Source organism: Balaenoptera musculus, chromosome 16 (genome assembly GCF_009873245.2).
Source record: "Balaenoptera musculus isolate JJ_BM4_2016_0621 chromosome 16, mBalMus1.pri.v3, whole genome shotgun sequence".
NCBI lineage: Eukaryota > Metazoa > Chordata > Mammalia > Artiodactyla > Balaenopteridae > Balaenoptera > Balaenoptera musculus.
This window is the reverse complement of record NC_045800.1, coordinates 45,833,993-45,855,038: the sequence shown is the minus strand read 5'-3', so window position 1 is coordinate 45,855,038 and position 21,046 is coordinate 45,833,993. Positions and strand designations below refer to the sequence as shown.

At 40.4% G+C, this 21,046-nt stretch overlaps 1 protein-coding gene across 3 annotated transcripts in view; it reads right to left on the bottom strand.

Moving 5' to 3' along the window:
• Positions 1-18,039, bottom strand: part of UBE2D1 (ubiquitin conjugating enzyme E2 D1) — a 34,370-nt gene extending 16,331 nt beyond the window's left edge. Inside the window, exon 1 of one of the 3 annotated variants that reach the window (XM_036828531.1) lies at positions 17,757-18,039. In XM_036828531.1, the coding sequence (XP_036684426.1) occupies positions 17,757-17,780 (24 nt within the window). In that variant the 5' untranslated portion in view covers positions 17,781-18,039. The remainder of the gene's footprint in view (positions 1-17,756) is intronic. The other 2 variants (XM_036828532.1, XM_036828534.1) reach the window with 2 other exon arrangements.
• Positions 18,040-21,046: the final 3,007 nt, after the last annotated feature.

Here is a 21,046-nt window from a genome sequence, read left to right as displayed (position 1 = left end):
CATATTCCAAAACTTAATTCACTATTTTCCTTCCCAAGCTTGCTTCTTTTTCTGTGTTCCCTATATTTATTAATGGGATTATTAGTCTCCTAGTCACCAGGCTTATTTTGACTCCCCTTTCTCTGGTTCATCTTGTCAGAGGAAGAGTATAATATATTCTACCTTAATACCTATTACATTACCTCAAAAATCTATTACAGTTCAACTATAATTGCTTCCCAATACTCTATGAATTACTTGCATAACAATCTTCTAAAAGCACAGCTCGGTTTATTTCATTTTTCTGCTTAGAAAATGTCAGTGGCTCCCCATTGCTTCTTTAAGACCAAACTCAGCCAACTCTTTTCATTATCTAGTCCTAACCCTACACTTTCAATTGGGTTCCCCCTTCACAAACATGCCCAGTAATTCTCCAAAGAATGCCCCTGGGTTTTCTAAAACACTTTCAGGAGGTCTGTGAGGTCAAAATTAATTTCATAATAAAACTAAGATATTTGCCTTTTTCACTCTCAATTATCTCATGGGTATACAGTGGAGTTCTCCAGTTTAAGAATATTTGATACTGTAACAGACTGAATGCATGAGCAGATGTGAGAATTCAACTGTCATTTATAAGCCTGACTATAATGAGATCTGAACACGTATAAAACAATGACACTCTACTTTTTTTTGTTTTGGAATATACAGTTATCTTTAATAAAAATGTTATTATGTTAATAGGCAATGGGTTTATTGTTATTTTTAAGTTACTAAATATTTTTAAATTTCTGTTTTAATTTCTCATATAGTAAATATTAATACATATAGCCTATACAAACAAAAGCTCTTTGAGGCACTCAATACTTTTAATATAAGGGGGTCCCGAGACCAAAAAGTTTGAGAACCATCTAGTCAGGTCTAGCCTGCTTACTTGGATGTTCCCTATACATGGCTAAAGTTTTCTGACCTTCATCATTTTCCTTCTCTGAAAATAACCTTCCTTCTAACTCCCTGTGCCCAAATTTTATCCATTCTCCTCAACAGTGGCTGTCTTCTCAATGACCACTTTAAAAATATGAGTTTTGGAGTCAGACCTGGCCTTGCTACTGACCCTTACTAGCTATGTGACCTTGGGCAACTCACTTAACCTCTTGCTCAAGTGCCTCATATGGGAACATCACTGGAAGAACTATACTGAGAATTAAATGAAAACACATAAGTGAAGTAACTAGCTTAATACCTGGCATGTATAATAGATGCTCAAAAAATACTAATTTCTTCCTTCCCTTTCCTCTTCTACCAGAATATTATTTTAAAACTAAGATTTTTTTGCATTTTATTCATGAATTCCTCCACAATACTTAGAACAATGCCTTTCATATAAGGTGCTTGATATTGTTTGAGTTAAACAATATAATTTAAGGAATAGCTTGATACAACCCCTATGGAGAACAGTATGGAGATTCCTTAAAAAACTAAAAATAGAACTACCATATGATCCAGCAATCCCATTCCTGGGCATATATCCAGAGAAACCATAATTCAAAAAGAGTCATGTACCACAGTGTTCACTGCAGCTCTATTTACAATAGCCAGGACATGGAAGCAACCTAAATGTCCATCAACAGACAAATGGATAAAGAAGATGTGGTATATACATACAATGGAATATTACTCAGCCATAAAAAGGGATGAAACTGTGCCATTTGCAGAGATGTGGATGGACCTAGAGACTGTCATACAGAGTGAAGTAAGTCAGAAAGAGAAAAACAAATATCCTATATTAATGCACATAAGTGGAATCTAGAAAAATGGTACAGGTGAACTTACTTGCAAAACAGAAATAGAGACACAGGTGTAGAGAACAAACATATGAATACCAAGGGGAGAAGGCAGGGTGGGATGGATTGGGAGATTGGGATTGACATATATACACTATTATGTATGAAATAAATAACTAATGAGAACCGACTATATAGCACAGGGAACTCTACTCAGTGCTCTATGGTGACATAAATGGGAAGGAAATCCAACAAAGAGGGGATATATGTATACATATAGCTGATTCACTTTGCTGTACAGCAGAAACTAACACAACATTGTAAAGCAACTGTACTCCAATTAAAAAAAAAAAAAAAGGAATAGCGTGATCAGCAGAGCATAGATATCTCAAATTTCTATTTTTTAGAAATGCAGGGGCTTCCCTGGTAGCACAGTGGTTGAGAATCTGCCTGCCAATGCGGGGGACACGGGTTCGAACCCTGGTCCGGGAAGATCCCACATGCCGCGGAGCAACTAAGGCCGTGCGCCACAACTACTGAGTCTGTGCTCTAGAGCTTGTGAGCCATAACTACTGAGCCCGTGTGCCACAACTACTGAGCCTGCGCGCCATACCTAATGAAGCCCATGCACCACAACGAACAGTAGCCCTTGCTCGCCGCAACTAAAGAAAGCCCACGCGCAGCAACGAAGACCAATGCAGCCAAAAATAAATAAATAAAATAAATTTATTTTAAAAAATGCAAATGATTAGATTTGGAATAGAATCAGAATTAATTACTCCCCTATGTAGATATGCGGACTGCATATAATAAAAAAAATCTTAATAACAGGTGTTAAGAGAGAATAGTGCAGGTCACTTAAAAAAGACTGGGGTGGCCTTTTAAATAACATATAATAACATCTAGAAATGAACCTCAAAAGAATAGTAATTATCAAGGTATCAAAAACACATGCCAGGGCTTCCTTGGTGGCACAGTGGTTAAGAATCCACCTGCCAATGCGGGGGACACGTGTTCGAGCCCTGGTCCAGGAAGATCCCACATGCCGCGGAGCAACTAAGCCCGTGCGCCACAACTACTGAGCCTGCGCTCTAGAGCCCGCGAGCCACAACTACTGAAGCCCGCGTGCCTAGAGCCCGTGCTCCGCAACAAGAGAAGCCACCGCACTGAGAAGCCCGCGCACCGCAATGGAGAGTAGCCCCCGCTCGCTGCAACTAGAGAAAGCCCGCACCCAGCAACGAAGACCCAACACAGCCAAAAATAAATAAATTTATAAAAAAAACAAAAAACACGTGCCACCGCCACAACTATTTTCAATTTACAGAATGTATGATATTCTAGCAAAGTGTCCAAAGCCACACAAAATTCTTGGGAGTCTTTTTTGTTGTGGTTCTTCTGATTTAGAAGACCTCAAAACTCTAAATATGCCATCCTTATTGTTTATTTAAGATGCTGCTGACCTACTTTCAGGACATAGCTTTGGGCTGCTTTTCCAAGAGGAGTTAGGGGTTTGTGCTGAGCTGACCTAGTCTCAAAGTTAAGCTGTCTTCCAAACACTGGCAATCCTTGGTGACAGAGCTACGCATACTCAGAGCTGCAGTCTGTGGCATGGACTGAGTTTTTTTTTTCTTACTTGTTCCAAGCTCAATTTAACCAGCTGAACTAATTATAGCAGGAGTTTATTAAGCACTTCCACATCCTTTCTAATAGGGATCATGACTGATATTATACTCTCGTCCCAACTCCAATGTTTTAAACATTTATTTTAATGGTATAAGATTATGATAGTAATAAAAATCCTCACAAGTCATTGGTCAGGCACATTTGTTGATGACTGAACTGGGCATGAAGTTCAAGGAGAACTTGTTTGTGGAAAAAAGTAACTTTATAAGATATATTGGGTTGGCCAAAAAGTTCGTTTGGTTAGTGAATACCTTGTTCAATAAAGTTCTTCATGAAAATGAAAAACGTGCCTTTTATTTTTACTTAAAACTGAATGAACTTTTTGGCCAACCCAATAGTTTAAAAGATATAGGAAAGAGGTCCTCTGGATCCTTAGAAACTTACAAGTTGTTGTGCCTCCAAGAAAATACATATAAGAGTAGCTACGAGCCTCAAGGGTCACCTTCTGAATGTGTTCATTAAAGTTTAGATCACTCAAGGGAGTCCTAGAAAGAAAGTTTCTCCTAGGACAGAAGTGTGATCTAGGAAGGAACTGGTATAAAATATCTTGACTGACACAAACTACTTTCTTTCTTTTTTGTTAAATTAATAAACTACTTTCTAAATAAAAAATAAACTCAAATATGAAACATTAAAAGGTTGTAAGAGCTGGGAAATTCTGAAAAGCCACATGGATTGCCTCAGAGTTTCTTTCTTACTCCACCCCTTTAAAATTGTGGCACACCACAGTATTCAAACACAAATAACCCTCGTTTGTTAAAACGTGGATTGCTGGAGCATAGAAAAAGATCATGTTTTATTTATTTATTTATTTTAATTAATTTATTTATTCATTTATTTTTGGCTGCATTGGGTCTTCATTGCTAGGCGCACGCGGACTTTCTCGAGTTGCGGAGAGCGGGGGCTACTCTTCGTTGGCGTGCGCGGGCTTCTCATTGCAGTGGCTTCTCTTGTTGCGGAGCACGGGCTCTAGGCACGCGGGCTTCAGTAGTTGTGGCACACGGGCTCATTAGTTGTGGCTCGCGGGCTCTAGAGCCCAGGCTCAGTAGTTGTGGCGCACGGACTTAGCTGCTCCATGGCATGTGGGATCTTCCCGGACCAGGGCTCGAACCCATGTCCCCTGCATTGGCAGGCGGATTCTTAACCACTGTGCCACCAGGGAAGTCCCAAGATCATGTTTTTGTTTTTGTTTTTTTTATAATTTGCCAGGTATTACAAGCAGCACTCAGGGCTGCTGCATTTGCCCCACAGGCCATGTGCGCCAACTCCAAGGTGCGCCATTCACATAGATTTCAATGTGAGTGGTGCTCCCTGGGGCTCTACAAAGCTCCATTACAGAAAGCTGCACATTTTAAAAATGGACAGCATATCATTTAAACCCAATTTAGGATATTATCACTGTTTTGAATAAACAAATAGCACTTTTGATGTAGACGCAAAAGTGATGGTGTTTGACATCTGAGTGGTACCATGAGCACTTATTTTAATTAACTTCATCAATGTGCTGAAAATGGAAAGAAAATAGCAAACTTGGAATTCAAAAATTAAAAGTGAACACAGTGACATTCTAGTGGAGGGAAAAGGAAAAATTTTTTCAATAGGTGGTGCTAGGTCAACTGGGTATCCAGATAGAAAAAGAAAAAAAAGGGACTTCCCTGGTGGTGCAGTGGTTAAGAATTCACCTGCCAATGCAGGGAACATGGGTCGAGCCCTGGTCTGGGAAGATCCCACATGCTGCGGAGCAACTAAGCCTGTGCGCCATAACTACTGAGCCTGCGCTCTAGAGCCCACGAGCCACAACTACTGAGCCCATGTGCCACAACTACTGAAGCCCACATGCCTAGAGCCTGTGCTCCACAAGAGAAGCCACTGCAATGAGAAGCCCGTGCACGCCAACGAAGAGTAGCCCCCACTCGCCGCAACTAGACAAAGACCCAACGCAGCCAAAAATAAATAAATAAATTTATTAAAAAAAAAGAAAAGAACCTTGACATCCCCCACCTCAAACTATACAAAAAAATGAACTTTTTTTTTTTTTGCTCACATCCAGAATATGTTAAAAAAAAATTCCTATAGATCAATTTTTCAAAGATAGACTTGAATAAGCACTTTACAAAAGAAGGTATCCAAATGGCCAACAAGCATATGGGAAGGGGCTCAGCTTCATTAGTCATCAAGGAAATGCAAGTTAAAACCAAAATACTATGTCATTACAACCCCCAAAGGATGGTGAAAATAAAAAAAGGAGAAAAGTACAAATGTTGACAAAGATGTGAAGCTACTGTAACTCTCATATGTCACTGGTGGAAGAGGAAAACTCTGACAGTAATCATTAAAGGTGAACATGACCCAGCAATTCTACTGCCAGTTACATAGAGGGAAATCATATAATGTAAAAGATGGCTATCAAATAATGAGACTAGCTATAACTCCATATATGAAAAGAACTCATTATAGTAAACACGCTTTGTGTATACATGTATTTTGTGTATCTTTCAATTTCATTTCCGGTGGCTTTTTAAATTGAAAATTGAAATACATAGTTTTAACTTCTGTCTTCTCCTTTTAGACAAAATAAGCTTAAAACAAACCAATCTTATACTTAAACATAGACCATGCAATAAATATCATCAATATGGTGAAAGTATGCCCCCAGATAGTCTGTATCAATGAAGCAGTTTTCTATTCCAATCTGACACTCATAAAAAAACTAATTAAATTTCAAAATAAAAATACAAGATACAATAATGAAAAGCAGATTACAAGATATTGTCCCTATCTAGATAGTGTCCCTAGACTGGCACTATGAGTCCACAAAAACATGTACTTAAGGAATTTATATAGCCTTACATGGCTAAGCACCTCTAGTCTAGTTCAGATTTCTATATCGAACTAGACACAAAGAAAAGTACTGAGAGGCCTGAAACTGAATTTTAAATTGGCACAGATGGCATGTTTATAACATCCCCACAATATGCTGAGTGTTCTCCATAAAACCAACCTAGACACAGTCCCTGCCTCTAGGGGACTTAAAATCTAAAAGTAGATGAGGCAGCCTAATTCAAAGAAAGTAAACAAATAAAAGGAAACAAAGAAGGGAATGTAAGAGAAGAGAGGCCTGCATTAATCTCTCAGCTCCCCGAAGGGTAACAGGCCAATCTGAACAGTGGAGAAGAAAAGCTAACAAGTCAGAGTTTCCTTATTTACCATCATACTTAATATGACACTATGCAGTAAATAGTCTCTAAAAAATTGTGCTGACCAGACTGAAAATGCTTTGTTGTTCTCTAGTTTCAACATTCAGAAAGTCTAAATCTCCATAATAGATGTAATATATACCCCACTGGGTGTGTGTAAAGGACATTAAACAGCCCATGCATAGTGACTGATTTACAGTCCAAAATCTAAATTACTGAATCCAAAGCACATGAAAGCATTATTTCAAAAAGCCTGGCTCAACAGGCAATTAATTAACGTGACACAACCATCTTTATATCAAAACTTCTAAAACAAGACAGTGATTCTTACTGGATTGCATTTTTGATGTTGTCTCTAAAGGGACATATGAGCTATAATTGGTTTGTCTGTAAATAAACACTTCATGGGCTTATAATTCAGACTCTGATCTCCTTATCCAATTGACTAGAGCTATTTCAATAGGGAGATGTCAAACAATTCTCAGAAATGTCTCTGAATACAGAACCTCTCTAAACCCTTGAATTAAAAAATCTTTATTTTAAACTGTGAAGATTCTTTCCGGAAGACTTCAAAATGCTGATGACATCCAATTAATTAAGTTATAGGAACCAAATTCACTTCAATAAACTGGTCCTGGCTGCTTCGCTGTCTCTTTGGATCAGGTATCTCTGGCAAAGGCTGTTTATTAAAAATAATGATGATAATGCAGCCAAATTCTACACAAAAGGAAGATGATGAAGAAAGAAATGACACTATTGACTTTGCCACATCAAAGTAAAATTTATTGAATCTGAACTATAAAGAGCACAATTTAGAATAAATGTTTGAGGTCAGGTTAGGGACATTATCTACCCAATGTCTCAGATCTGAAACCACTTTCCCCCAATGCTCTCTAGAGCAGCCATAATATGACTTTCAATTTCCCAAAATGCTATCTTGCCTGTAATTTAAAACATGGCTTCCTTTTAAAGGGAAGACTCAATAACCTCCCTTTATATGTAATGTTTCCATCATAGGAATTACATAAATAAAAATATATTTTAGACAAATCCAAGGTATCCCAGTAAAAAATTGTATTTGAATCTACTTTATGAAGTATTATGGTAAAAATGCACTTATTCCAGGAACCCAAACTCTAAACCTTGAGATCACCATGATTCCTTCTTCCCTTCATGCCCCATCGTCTATACGAATCAGTACCAAGTTGTTTAGATTCTCCTTTAGTCCAGATCCTCCCACTGAAAGGGTCCCAGAAGGAGGTCCATCCTATAGAAAAACTGAGGTCCAAAGGGCAGAAGAGTTGGAGAAAAGCCAGAGGAGAGACATTTCAGGATAAGAAGCCAAAGGTTTGAACCGGGGAGACACTATTAAAGAACTGGTCAGTAGATGGATGAGTCTGGTCAGTAGACAGAGGAGTCTGAAGAGACTGCCCAGATTACTGAGCCTTAGAGATTTGACTTGAAAGGCCAAGCAGGTGGAGGTACGGTGGGTCAGACCAATTCAAAAAGGCCAGGTGGTACAAACACCCACAATTTTCCTCACATACCCCCTTTTCCAAATGCCCTCTCCCACCAGGCTGGCTCAGACCCTCCTGGACCTCACTTGAACAAGTGTAATGCTGTCTTAACTGACCTGTTGTCCTCCTACTTCTCTACCAACACACTGTGGTCAAAATCATCTTCTTGAAGTACCATGTCAAACCCTTTCAATGTTTTTTCATTAGCCTTAATAGAAGATTTATAAATCCTTAAAATGGTTTCCAGGATCTGACTGCTCTCTAGCCCCACACTTTCCCCCAACATTCTCTGCACCAGTCATAGTGACTTTCAATTCCCCCAAATGCTGTCTTGCCTCTAGTTTCAAACAAGATTTCCTTCTAGATAGAAGACTCCTAATCACCCCCCAACTTTCACTTTCATGTCTCATCTTAAACATCATTTCCTTAGGGCGGCTTTCCTTGAACCCTCCAAAGGGTCCCTGCTATATTCCCATGGCACTCTTGTACTTCCCTTTTCGTGATGTACTACAAATCTATAATTACAAACAGTAAAGAATCTTGTGTTCTATGAGGGCAAGAATGTATACCTAGCAATAGGATTAAGAATGTTTCTTCCTTACCCAAAAATCTTCAATGGCATCCCCCAACTCCTGCATTAAGTACACATTTGTCAGCATGGGTCTTCAAGGCCCTCCACAGTATGAACTTTTATGGTCTACTATTTTCTGAATGCTTCCCAAAAGCACGATTATCTGTTCCTTTCCAAATAAGCCATGTACTTTCCAGTGCCTTCATTTCTGTAGCTTCCTCTATGAACCTAGCTTCCCTGTCTTAAAAAATGCTACCCATTCTTCCAAACCTATATCCAATTCCACCTTTTCCGTAGAATTTTTCCTAATTTCCCCCAAATAAATTTGGCCTCTCCCACCTTTGACTCTCCTCCTGCTCAAATGTTGTATTTTCCTTATGGTACTTTCCTAAGTCTACCTAGTTGTTATGGTACATCTCATATCCTTACTAGTTTAAAATTTCTTAGATAATGTTAGTTATACCTTACTTTTCCATATATCTCCTTATCACATTTTGTATATGCCTTATATACATAAGGTGCTCCATAAGTGCATTAACTTGAATCTAAAAAATCTACTACATGTAAAGCAGTTGTGTAAGGCAGTTGTCTAAATATGTGGATAAAATAGTCTTTTAAGTACAAAAGATACCTTTGAAACAGATGGATGCTAAATGGAATTAGAAAAGCACATTATGTTACCCATACAGAAACAGAAATACATCTTATTTGCATCTCAAATAAATGCTCTTTAATCAAAAAGTAATATACCTTTAGAGACTCATTCATCTTATATTACACATTAAGATGCCCACATTTATTTCAATTCTGACAATTTAAAATAAATATAATTTTAACTCAACTTTCATGCAGCAGTACAGCACAGTGTCACTGCTCAATATTTATTTCTGTGACCATTTTTGCTGTTTGCTGGACAAAAGGAAAACAGCAAATAACATTATTTAGGTGTGCTTAAAATTGTAAGTCAGAAAAGACCACAGAAGTTATCTAGTTCAACTCATTGTATTTCTAGATAAAGAAAATAAAGACTATGAGTTTCTTGGCCAAGGTCACAAAGCCAAAGCCAGGGCACAGGCTCAGACCATCTGACTTCCACTCCAGCACTCCTCCCACTCCAAAACAGTACTCACCTCAAGGCTGTAATAACTAGAGCACATTATTTTCAATCGACATTGGAGCCAACAATACTCCAGTACTGAATGAAGGCCATTTGCACATTTTCAGTCATGCTCAAGAGAAACAAAAGTGTGACAAATGAAGAAATGAAAAGGAATTCTTATTATCTTTTCCCAGGAGCCTTCTTTCTTATAAATGGTTAGAAATGAACACTCCTTCATAAGCTTTGAGAGGGTCTGTGTTCAAGGACACTCTGAAAGGCGAGAAAAACATGATAGGAAATTACATACATAATAGAATTTTGACACACGATGGAACATGCAACACAGAACATTTTAAATGCTACATTATCAAAAGTTACTATTTATTTCATAGTAACCAAGAAAGATGGTGCTTCAGGGAAAAAGAAAAAAGGTAGCAGCCTATTTCTCAAAACCCACTTAAAACACAAACCCATCTACCAATATGTACCAAATATTTACCTTCTTACATTTCTATCCCTAATAACTGGCACATAGTAGGTACTTAAAAAGTATTTTCATAATAAAGTAATTAATCTCTCTTCGTATCACCCAGCACTATTCTTGAATACTGCAGTTGTACATCAGTGACTATAAAATGCTGCTACTTGTAGTAGAAAACAATGAGCATTGACAGTTTGTATCAAACAGAAACGTTCCAGGACTAGAACATTTTACAATGTGTGTGAATCTATATCTGTGTATGTGTGCTTGTATGTATGTATATAGGTTCATTTGTTTTCTCTCTATATACATATGTACACATATATGTATATGACATGTATTTTTGACAATAGTGATTTTACCTAAAGATCTTATGCTATGGGACAGCGATTTTCAAACTTTCCTTACAGCAAGTCATAATAAGAAAAACATTATATACCACAACCTAGTACACATAACACATACATGCACAGGAATACATATACATAACTAAAACAAAGATTTCATGAAACAACACCATTACTATACCCAAAGCACTAATGTTTTCTATTCCATTTTTTAAAATGCAGTTTGTGTCCCCCCAAACTGATTTTGTCACCCCTGCTCTGAAAGCTCATAAAAGTGTGAGAAGACACTAAGACATTGGCAAGGTGTAAATGTCTTAGTTTGGCATTCATTCCTTAAACATAGCCTAGGCTCTACAGACACCAAACAGACACTGGCAAAATGAAGACTAGAAATTATTGAACATTGTTCATTGAAAAGCTCTGCTGAACACCGGAAGGACGTTATCATTGTGTAAGTAAAAAATAGAGACCACATTCTGGGCCATAAAACAAGCCTCAAAAATTCTAAAGGAGTCAAATAATAACAGATATTCTGATCACAATGGAATTAAATTAGAAATCAATAACAGAAAGCTCTGTAAAATCCCAATTATTTAGGAAATAAATATTTTTAAATAACTCAAGAATCGAAAAAGAAAACAAAAGGGAAATTAGAAAATATTTTTTACTAAATGAAAATGAAAATACAACACATCAAAACTTGGGGGAAGCAAAAAACACCAGCAAGAGTTTTACTAGTTTATGGGACTTCCCTGGTGGCGCAGTGGTTAAGAATCCGCCTGCCAATGCAGGGGACACAGGTTCAAGCCCTGGTCCAGGAAGATACCACATGCCGCGGAGCAACTAAGCCCGTGTGCCACAACTACTGAGCCTGTGCTCTAGAGCCCGTGACCCACAACTACTGAGCCCGTGTGCTGCAACTACTGAAGCCCGCGTGCTCTAGGGCCCGTGTGCTCTAGGGTCCGTGTGCCGCAACAGGAGAAGCCACCGCAATAAGAAGCCTGTGCACCGCAATGAAGAGTAACCCCAGCTCGCCGCAACTAGAGAAAGCCCACACACAGCAATGAAGACCCGACTCAGCCAAAAATTAATTAATTAATTAATTTTAAAAAATAGTGTAATCAACATATATTTTTAAAAATATATGGTTTAGAGAAGAACAATGAGCCCAGGCCACCGAGTCTGCTGGGTTACCTCTAGAGCAATCCAAACTGCTCACAAAAGGAGGGTGGCCACCTGGAGTGAGAACCATCAGGTTAATTTTACTGCTAATGAAGTTTAAGGTGAAGGAACAAACCCCCCACCTCACCCCAGTTAGAAAGGCTTTCCTAAATCTGAAAGAAGACTAGGAATCTAATAAGCAATCTGCTGTCAGTGAAGAAGAAGAGCCACGCAAACAGGATAATATGAATATAGAGAACAGTGGGGGAAACATGCAGAAAGAGGAAAGACAGGAAGCTGCAGAGCATGGTGTGATCCAACAGGCAGTGCTAGATGGAGTTTTTCAGGATGGTTTCCTCCCCATACTACGGACAACTCCTGGAACATAGGAGCCTCTTACTACTGTCTGATGTATGTAACTGAACCTTCACAGGTTCATCCCAAGACCAAATTAAATGCAGAAAAAAACCCTCAGCTTCTCAGAGGCCATCTAGACCAAAACAGGCCAGTATCAGAAACTGTTTGGCCTTCATTTGTTCTGAGGTGATCTGCGGACCCCTCCAATCCTGAAACCCTGCAAATCTGGGTTATATTATATATTCCAGTATTTTTAAATCCAGCATACAGGGTTAAGAACAGAGAGGACAAGTATCTCAATACTTAATTTTTTAATTACACATAGCATCAGTTTACCCACTTTTTAAAAAAGGGGTGGGGGGAGCTAATACATTACAGACAACCATTAACTCAGTTTGATGGAAAGTATTAGGCTGATCATTTTGATTAGCGGTGCTCATTAAATATGTTTCCTACATGTATTTCAGGGAACTAAAATGAATAAAGATGCTATTCTGCTTTGCTGGAAGCGATCCCACATCCTGCTAGGTTTGGTTTTTATAACATGTGCCTGGCTTCCTAAAACAGGCATAAACAGACTTATTAGATCTATGCTATTTATTTCCACAGAGAAGGAACCTCAGAACTTTTAAACTAGGATAGGTTATCTAATCTTTTTACACCTTTGTTGTGATAAAGGAAGAAAATATATGATCCTGGCGGCAAAAGGAAGATTGAACTTAATTACAAAGATTTAAAAGCAGAAAAATGCATACAGTGGCTTTTTAGAAAAAGAACACTTTCTTCCTTTCATCTCAAGGCAAACCATTTATCTACCAAGAAGCATGAATAGTGTGTTCTTTCTTTTTAAAATTTTTTTAGAAGTCATATCCTTTTTTACTGAAGGAACCTGGAGTCTTAGACTTAATCTTGTAATCTGAAAGTCTTTCTAATATATCTGTGTAATCTGAACTGCTGACTACTATTCAAAGCCATTATAGGAACTAAATAGCTACATCAATTCGTAAACCATTTTCTCAAATGAAAACCTCACAATGAAATGATACTTTTGACAGAATATTTATGAATTACACCAATTTTTCTAAATCCTTTTGGAGGAGAAACATTTTAAGTGATGGAATAAAGATGAACAAAGTTATATTATTCTTTTACCATGTTAACCGGTCTAGTGCACATTACCTCAGAGCAAAAACTTATGCATAATCAACAAGCTGAGTGATGCATCAGTGAAAATGATTAAATATGCCAAGGTCTTAATTATAATACCACATTACATTTGTACAGAATATTCCAGTTTGCAAAACATTTACATCCATAAGCTCATTTGACTCTATGTCCTTCAGTTTAAGTACAATAGATAGAAGATGTGAGTCCACCTGCATATACTGAAATAGTTAAAAGCAGGGACTCTGGAGCCAACTGTCTGGTTTGGACTCTTAGTGCTGCCACTTACAATTACAGAATGTGATTCTGAGTACATTACTCAACATCTTTATGCCTTAGTTTTATCATCTGTAAAATGGGGATAATAATCGTTTCTACCTCTTGGGCCCACTAATGATTAAATCAATTAATATATGTCAAGCACTTAATACAGTATCTAGCACAGAGGAACCATTATATATTATACATGCTGGTTGTACTTATCAGCAGCATCATTGTATGGATAGGGAAACAAGCTGGTAAGTCACAGAGCCAGGAACAGAAACCAGAGCTTCTTCTCCCATTTGATGCTCCATCCACAAAGGGCTGGGGGTTTTTTTCTGTTTGTTTTTTTGAAGTATCCTAAGGTTTTCTAGACTGACATAAAACAGTTTAATGCGGAAGTGTACAAATCAAAAATTCAACAGTTCAGAATACTTATAAAGTATTTTAATTTATAGTTATATATACATTTTAAGTTAAATTGACTATTAAAAATACAAATATTCCATTTTGGCGGCAGAACTATACACTGAGGAATAGTCATCTGTGTTGCTATATTTGCAAAACAAAAATCTAGAGGGAAATATACTAAGATGATAACTGTGTTAGAATTTCCTTTTTTTTTTTTTTTTCCCTTTCTGGTTTTCAAGACATTCAGTATTGTGATATAACATTTATAATTTAAAAAAATTATTTCCAGGGACTTCCCTGATGGCGCAGTGGTTAAGAATCTGCCTGCCAACGCAGGGGACATGGGTTTGAGCCCTGGTCCGGGAAGATCCCACATGCCACGGAGCAACTAAGCCCGTGTGCCACAACTACTGAGCCTGCGCTCTAGAGCCTGCGAGCCACGACTACTTAAGCCCATGAGCCTAGAGCAAATGCTCCACAACAAGAGAAGCCACTACAATGAGAAGGCCGCACACCCAACAAAGAGTAGCCCCCGCTCCCCGCAACTAGAGAAAGCCCGCGCGCAGCAATGAAGAGCCAATGCAGCCAAAAATAAATAAATTAATTAAAAAAAAAATGATTTCCAAAAAAAGTTTACCAAGGTATGAAAATAGTATTCATAGAATAAACACTTCAAAATTAATTCTAGAAAATAATAAATGTCCAGCTGAAAAACTGCCCTCTTTTTTCAGACATGTTTTAGGGATCTTTCCTCAGACTTTGTTCAAATTTTTTCCCTTTAGTGATTCAGGTGACTGTGACAACATCTTCCATTGTGTCTAAAAATAGGGCATGGGTGTGTAAATTTATGAGCCGAAATGCAAAACTGGCATTGGATGTCTAAATCAGAGTATTAAATCATTAAGCATACTCTAGCATAAAAATATATTTTGAGCACTCATATCCACATGCTTTGTATATTCATACAATTTTAATTCAACTATCTTTAATCTTTTCAGATGAAGTGAAGTTATGAACTTTTAAAAACATGTCAAATCACTTCCTAAGAGATTAACCTGGACAAAGCACTCCACTCCAAACCTCAAGCTCCTTCTCTAATAAGGAGAGTAGACTAGAATGTCAGTCAGTGGTTCACAACCTTCTTTCTACCCCAGCGCATCTGAGGGATTCAACATCTCTCCATTTACAGCAGTGGGGACAGTCTGAAAATGTCCCACAGGTGATTCTGATACACTACCTTATAACAGGAGTCCCCAGCCCCCAGGCGCGGACCGGATACTGGTCTGTGGCCTGTTAAGAACCAGGCCGCACAGCAGGAGGTGAGCAGTGGGCCAGCGAGCGAAGCTTCATCTGCCGCTCCCCATCGCTCACATTACAGCCTGAACCATCCCCCCCATCGCTCGCATTACCACCCCCCCATGGAAAAATTGTCTTCCACGAAACCGGTCCCTGGTGCCAAAAAGGTTGGGTACCACTGCCTGTAAGCTATTCCCCTGCCCTCTACCCCACTCCACTCCTGCAGAGTTCTTTAAGGTTCTGCACAGTTCTAAAGCTTGCCACTGTAGGTATAGGAAAGTCACAACCCAATGACCTGGAAGGTACCTGACAGTGTTACTTTAATACATTTTAAAAGAAAGGCCAAAAGTTAATAACGCGTATTCTTTTGTTGAAGCATGCAAGATTCAAAAAGAATCTGTAAACTGATGATATCAAAGACAGCTGTGTAACTTAACTGTTCATATGGCAAACAGCACAGCTCCCCTGGAATTTGCTTCTAGTCAAGGAGGTAGGTAAAGAAAGAGGAAAAGTGGGGAATCAAATAAAATACCTCCTGAAGTTGAAAGAATGGCTGGAAAAGAGATTTTTACAAGTCAACTTTTCTGATAACAGAGAAGAAAACCCAAAGATTGATATACAGAGATGAGATATTATGTGATCCCAAATTTCTTTTTTTTTTTTTTTTTTACAGATAACTCTGTTATAAACTAATAATAACTAATAGGTACTAAAAATATGATTTGCATATATGCCATATTATAAATATAAGCCAAATATATTGGCTTAGCATGGTGATTGATAATTGCCCAGTATATTTACAAATAGTGTCAATTTTCTTTGAATGCCTACTTACTGTGGACAAATTCTATGCTATTTAAAAGCTACTGGATGTGCAAAGTCTTGCGAAAAATTCTCACAACTAGGGAAGAAGGAAATGGAATCTTAAGACTTCCTTGGAAAAATGTGTGTTTACCTCAAATGTGAGCCAACATTACATCATCATTAATAAGTACACAAGGCATGGCAAAGATGCTGAGTGTGGCTTCAAAATTAGAATTATCTACATGAAAAAAATGTGTAATTGCATTATCTTCAAATCAGAAAACACATTAATCAATAAATGCTGATGATTAACTATGTGTACTGTAGTGAGAGGAACCTTAAAAGGCACAAAAAAATAACAGTATTTCACAGATTTAGTATTTGACCTTTCCCCCACCTCCGATAAACTGGCTGGGTCTGAAAGTTGCTGTCCTCTGTACCAGAAGATGACACCAAGGGTAACTGAGAATACAATGTATACATCTCTATCACTGCTCTATCGATTCATGCCTGAAAAAGTTGACACAAATTTTTGGTAGGATTTCTTTTGAAATTCTTTGCAAAACATGCTGTCCATTTGTTGGCTTAACTTGCCGAACGCACTACCCATTAAAAAAAACAAATTCTCAGTGTTCTCCACATGAACCATAACAGTAAAAACCTAAAACTTGTGTCAGTGAACAGACGAGATAACCCAAAAAGAAATAAAAGTGAAGAGAAAGAAAATGCCCCAACCTCAGTTTTGTAAGATGTTCACATTAGAGACGGTAGCAATAAACATTATGCAAGAGAAGATAATTCCTAACACTGAGTTGGGATGGACAAATATTTGTTTAATGAACATACACATTTCTTCCTCATTCTATAGCCATGTGTCAAAGCATCAAACAATTTAATTTGTGGCAGTTTCTGTTGTGTCTCAAACTTTACATATAAGTTTATCACGAGGGTAAAAAAAACCTGCTTGGCTTGACTCACGATGAATCACAGCCAGGAGGTCATCTTGTTGTGTATCAGCAACTATGTTTTCACTACAGCTATGTGACCTAAAGTGGCAGCAGGAGAGGCACCAAAATAGAAGGGGCAGGAGGTTTCTCGGCCCCAAAAGAGCTTTTCCACCCCATTCGGGCATCTGAGCAACAGCCAACCGCAGAGGAGAGAAAGAACAAACCCAACAGCTCCGCGGAGTAAGGCTGCAGGCCCAGGCCCTCCCGGGAGCCCGGGGAGGCAAGCACATAAAGAGGATGGGCTTAAGAAACAGCGTGGAGAAAGCAGCATGACAAGGGCCAAAACTAGCCGGGTGTAGGGCAAAATCCAGCAGTGACCGAGCAGCACAGACTGCGGGAAGGTCTGGAGACCAAGGAGGCTCTCCAGCCCGAGCTCCGGGCTCAGCTCCGGCGCGAGCGCACAGCGGGCCCCCCGCCTCCACGCACCTCCAGCACACGGGACCTGCCGCTGCTCCCACCTCACCTGTCGAGTGCCCGCTGGCCCCGCCGGCGTCTCTGGCCCCCGGTCCCCGCCCCGGCCCATCCTCCCTTCACGTTCCCTCCCGGCGCGTCTCTCGGGGCCACCGCCGGGGTCAGCGTGGGCAGGGGGCCGAACCCCGCCCCACCGCCCCACCGCCCCAGGCCTGGCCCCGGCACTCACTTTCTGAATCCGCTTCAGCGCCATGGGTCAGGGAGGGCGGCGGGGATACCGGCCGGCTGGGGGCGGCTGCGGGGCTTGGGGGCGTGGGGTCGTCGCGGGCTCGGCTCGCCGGCTCCTCGGCTGGCTCAGCCGGGTGGATCCCCGGCTCGCCGCTCTCTGGCTCGCTCCGGGCGCCGGTGCCTGCTCCTAGGGCGCCCGAGCGCGAGTGTGCGCGAGTGTGCGCGAGTGTGCGGGCGGGGACGCCGGCGAGACTCTTTTGTTTCCGCTTTTGCTTCTGGGAAGGAGCCTGCGCCCGCCCCGCCCCGCCGGGCACATTGGGAAGTGTAGTTTCTGCTCCCTGCTCGGCTGCCGCCCCGGGCCGGGCTGGTTACTCACCGCTGACCTCGACCCACAGCCTGGGCTCAGAGCTACCGGCTCTGGAGTTGGTCCCTGCAATTGGATTTTGATCAAGGTACTGAACCTGGAGTTCCCAATCTGTAAAATGAGGATAACAAATTAGCTCGAAAAACATGTGCCGGATTCGAATATGTGCTACAGCTCGTCTTGTTATTTTTACCTTTACAGATTTCACTATTCTCAAATATATGAATTGCCTAAATTTCTCACATATGCACAGACTCACTCCAGTTATGATGCCTTACTTACCTCCTTAGTTCCTGTTTCGAAAGGCACCTCTTCTGTCCGATGCTAATCTCGCATGTCTGCTCCTCCTTGGAACTCCGAATTCTGAGTTTCGTCCTCAGTCTTGGCTCCTTCTTTTCCGTTGGCAGTACAATACCTGCTCAATCCACATAGTCTACGCGCACTCCTCACTCCCCCAATTCTTATGAACTTGTGTGCTCATTAAAACTTGCCTTCTGCTTTCAGCAGCAGAATTCGGTTTTCACCAAAGTTGAGCTTGAGCTTGTAATTCCCGAATCCAATTCACTCCTTTTCCTCTGTGATGTTTCTGACCCATTTGACTGCTGGCTACCCTTTCGCTTTTCAAAACGCTCACCGCCTCCCGCTTCCGGAGCACCAGGGTGGTTGGCTCTTCTGCTTCTCTGACTTACCCTTTTCTGTTACCAGCTCCTCTTCTCAAGAGTTAGAGTGCCCTGGAGTTCCAATCCCTGATCTCTCACCATCACTATCTTCCTAGAAAGTAGACTTCGTGTCCTCCCATGTCCTGGGAGGCCACCCAGCATGGCTGGAGGAGCTTGGGCTTTGTAGATTGACCCCCTATCCTGGAATGGAATCCCAACTCTGACCCCTACCACTGTGTGACCCTGTAGCTACTTAAACTCTCTAAGCCTCAGTTTCCTCATGTCCAAAGCGATAATAGTCTCCAGATATGTTATTGTAAGAATTAACTGATATTAATGTAATGTGCCAAACACAGTACCTAATATGCTGAAAGTCCTGTATAACAATTATTTCCTTATTTGTTTTTATCTATATGATGATGCCTTTAAAATCTGTCTTTCCAACCAAACTGTCACCCCAGTTTCAGCCTTTTATGTCCAAAAGTCTACTGGACATGTACACCTTCCTCCCCTGTGGCCAGGAATCAGAATGTGTTACCAGGTGAGGGTTGGAGGAAAGCTTTTCAGGAAGTCCAGAACAATAGCTACCATAGCATTCTAAAGGCTTACAAAGAGCAAGGAGCAAAAATCCATTCATGTAACTTAAAAGAAAATGTCTAGGGAAATAGGATCGTGAAAGAATGATAGAAATAATTAATGGAATCTGAAACTTAACTTAGAAGCCTGTCATTCCCCCTCCCCGCCCTCCCACCCAAAATAAACATAAAAACTAAAACTGGTCTGGAGCCTGGCTACTCTCTTACTTTCCTTGTCCTAAGGTCTTGCTTCTCTCTGCATGCTGGCCTGCCCTCCTTTTTCCAGCTCCCCCTTAACTTCTCTTGTACAAGGCATGAGCTCCCACCACCCTTAGCCCACTTTTTGACACTCTTCAAGCAACTGCTCTGCTGCTAAATGGCCAAGCCTTTTGGTACTCCCTATTTATCTCCCTAAAAGGAAGAATTCCATTGACACAACTCGTCTTTTTACTCCAGGCTATACATTTTCAGCTAGTGAGCAAAGTATATATAGATAGACTTGGGTTAGTTGGCCACCCATGGTCAAATCAGCTGTGGGAATTTTGAAGTACTTTGGGGCAAAGAGGTTTCTGAAACACACCAGCAAGGTCATATCATCCTGTAGAGAGGTGTATTGGGGCTAGCTTGATGCACCATCTTTGTGCTCCAGAAAGTGGGGCCCTACCCCAAACATTGCTCTTCCTTTTTATAAGGCAAGCATGAGAGTGTCCTTGTAAATAGGGGAGAAATAGTCTGAGCTTGGGCATCAGCTGCTTTGGGGAGTTGCATTCCCAAGCTGATAGCATTTGGATAGTATCATGTAGGAAGTGAGGCCATGCTAAGCTGCTCCCACTACGGGGAAGCACTAGCTGCAGGTAGCTCATTACCAGGAAGCCCAGAAAAAACCTCCAGGGTCATTAAGTGGACAGTCCTGATAGGACAGTCCATCATCACTCCGTAGATAACAAAAACACACAACTTACGCAGAGGCTACAATCAGGGCAATTTCATTCAAAAGGCCAGGACACTGGCATTAATTTCTCCCTCTTCCAGGTTATCCTACATACTGCTAAAAGACGCAGTAGTCAAATCACTCCATTGCTTAAAAACCTCTATTGGTTTGTATCATGGAAGTCCAATGCCTCAGCTTACTGCACAATACCCATCCCAATTTGTCCCTAAATGCCTCCTTTCCGTCTTTAGCTCACACATTATAGTTAATTAATGTCACGTGTCTTTGCACAATGCATTCTCTCTGCATAGAACGACCTCCCACCCTGCACCTGACAAACCCAACTCAAATGATACAGACTTTATGAGAGGGACTGCGCTTCTTTCAGAAACTCATATTTAAGGATATGGAGCAGCCATTCTCAGCACTTGGAATACAGAGTGGTTGCTGGATGACGTTACTCAGGAAAAAGAATGGTCCAGGGGAAGAAGTTGAACTAAGGAATTAAGACATTTGGAGAAGTCTCTGGAGAGGTTCGCTGACCAAGTGAAAGAGGTGACTGAAGAGCTTCTTGGGACCAGGTGGAGTGTGCTGAGTCTTTGACAGACGCAAAGCAACCATCTGGGCAGTTTATGAAGACCCTGGAGAAACTGACACACTAATCTGGCCAGAAATTTTCAGAGTAGAGTGAAAAGGAAGGGTTCGATGAAAAGATTCAGGCATTCCTAGTGAGTGTGGCATGATGGAGCAGGGCATGTGTCA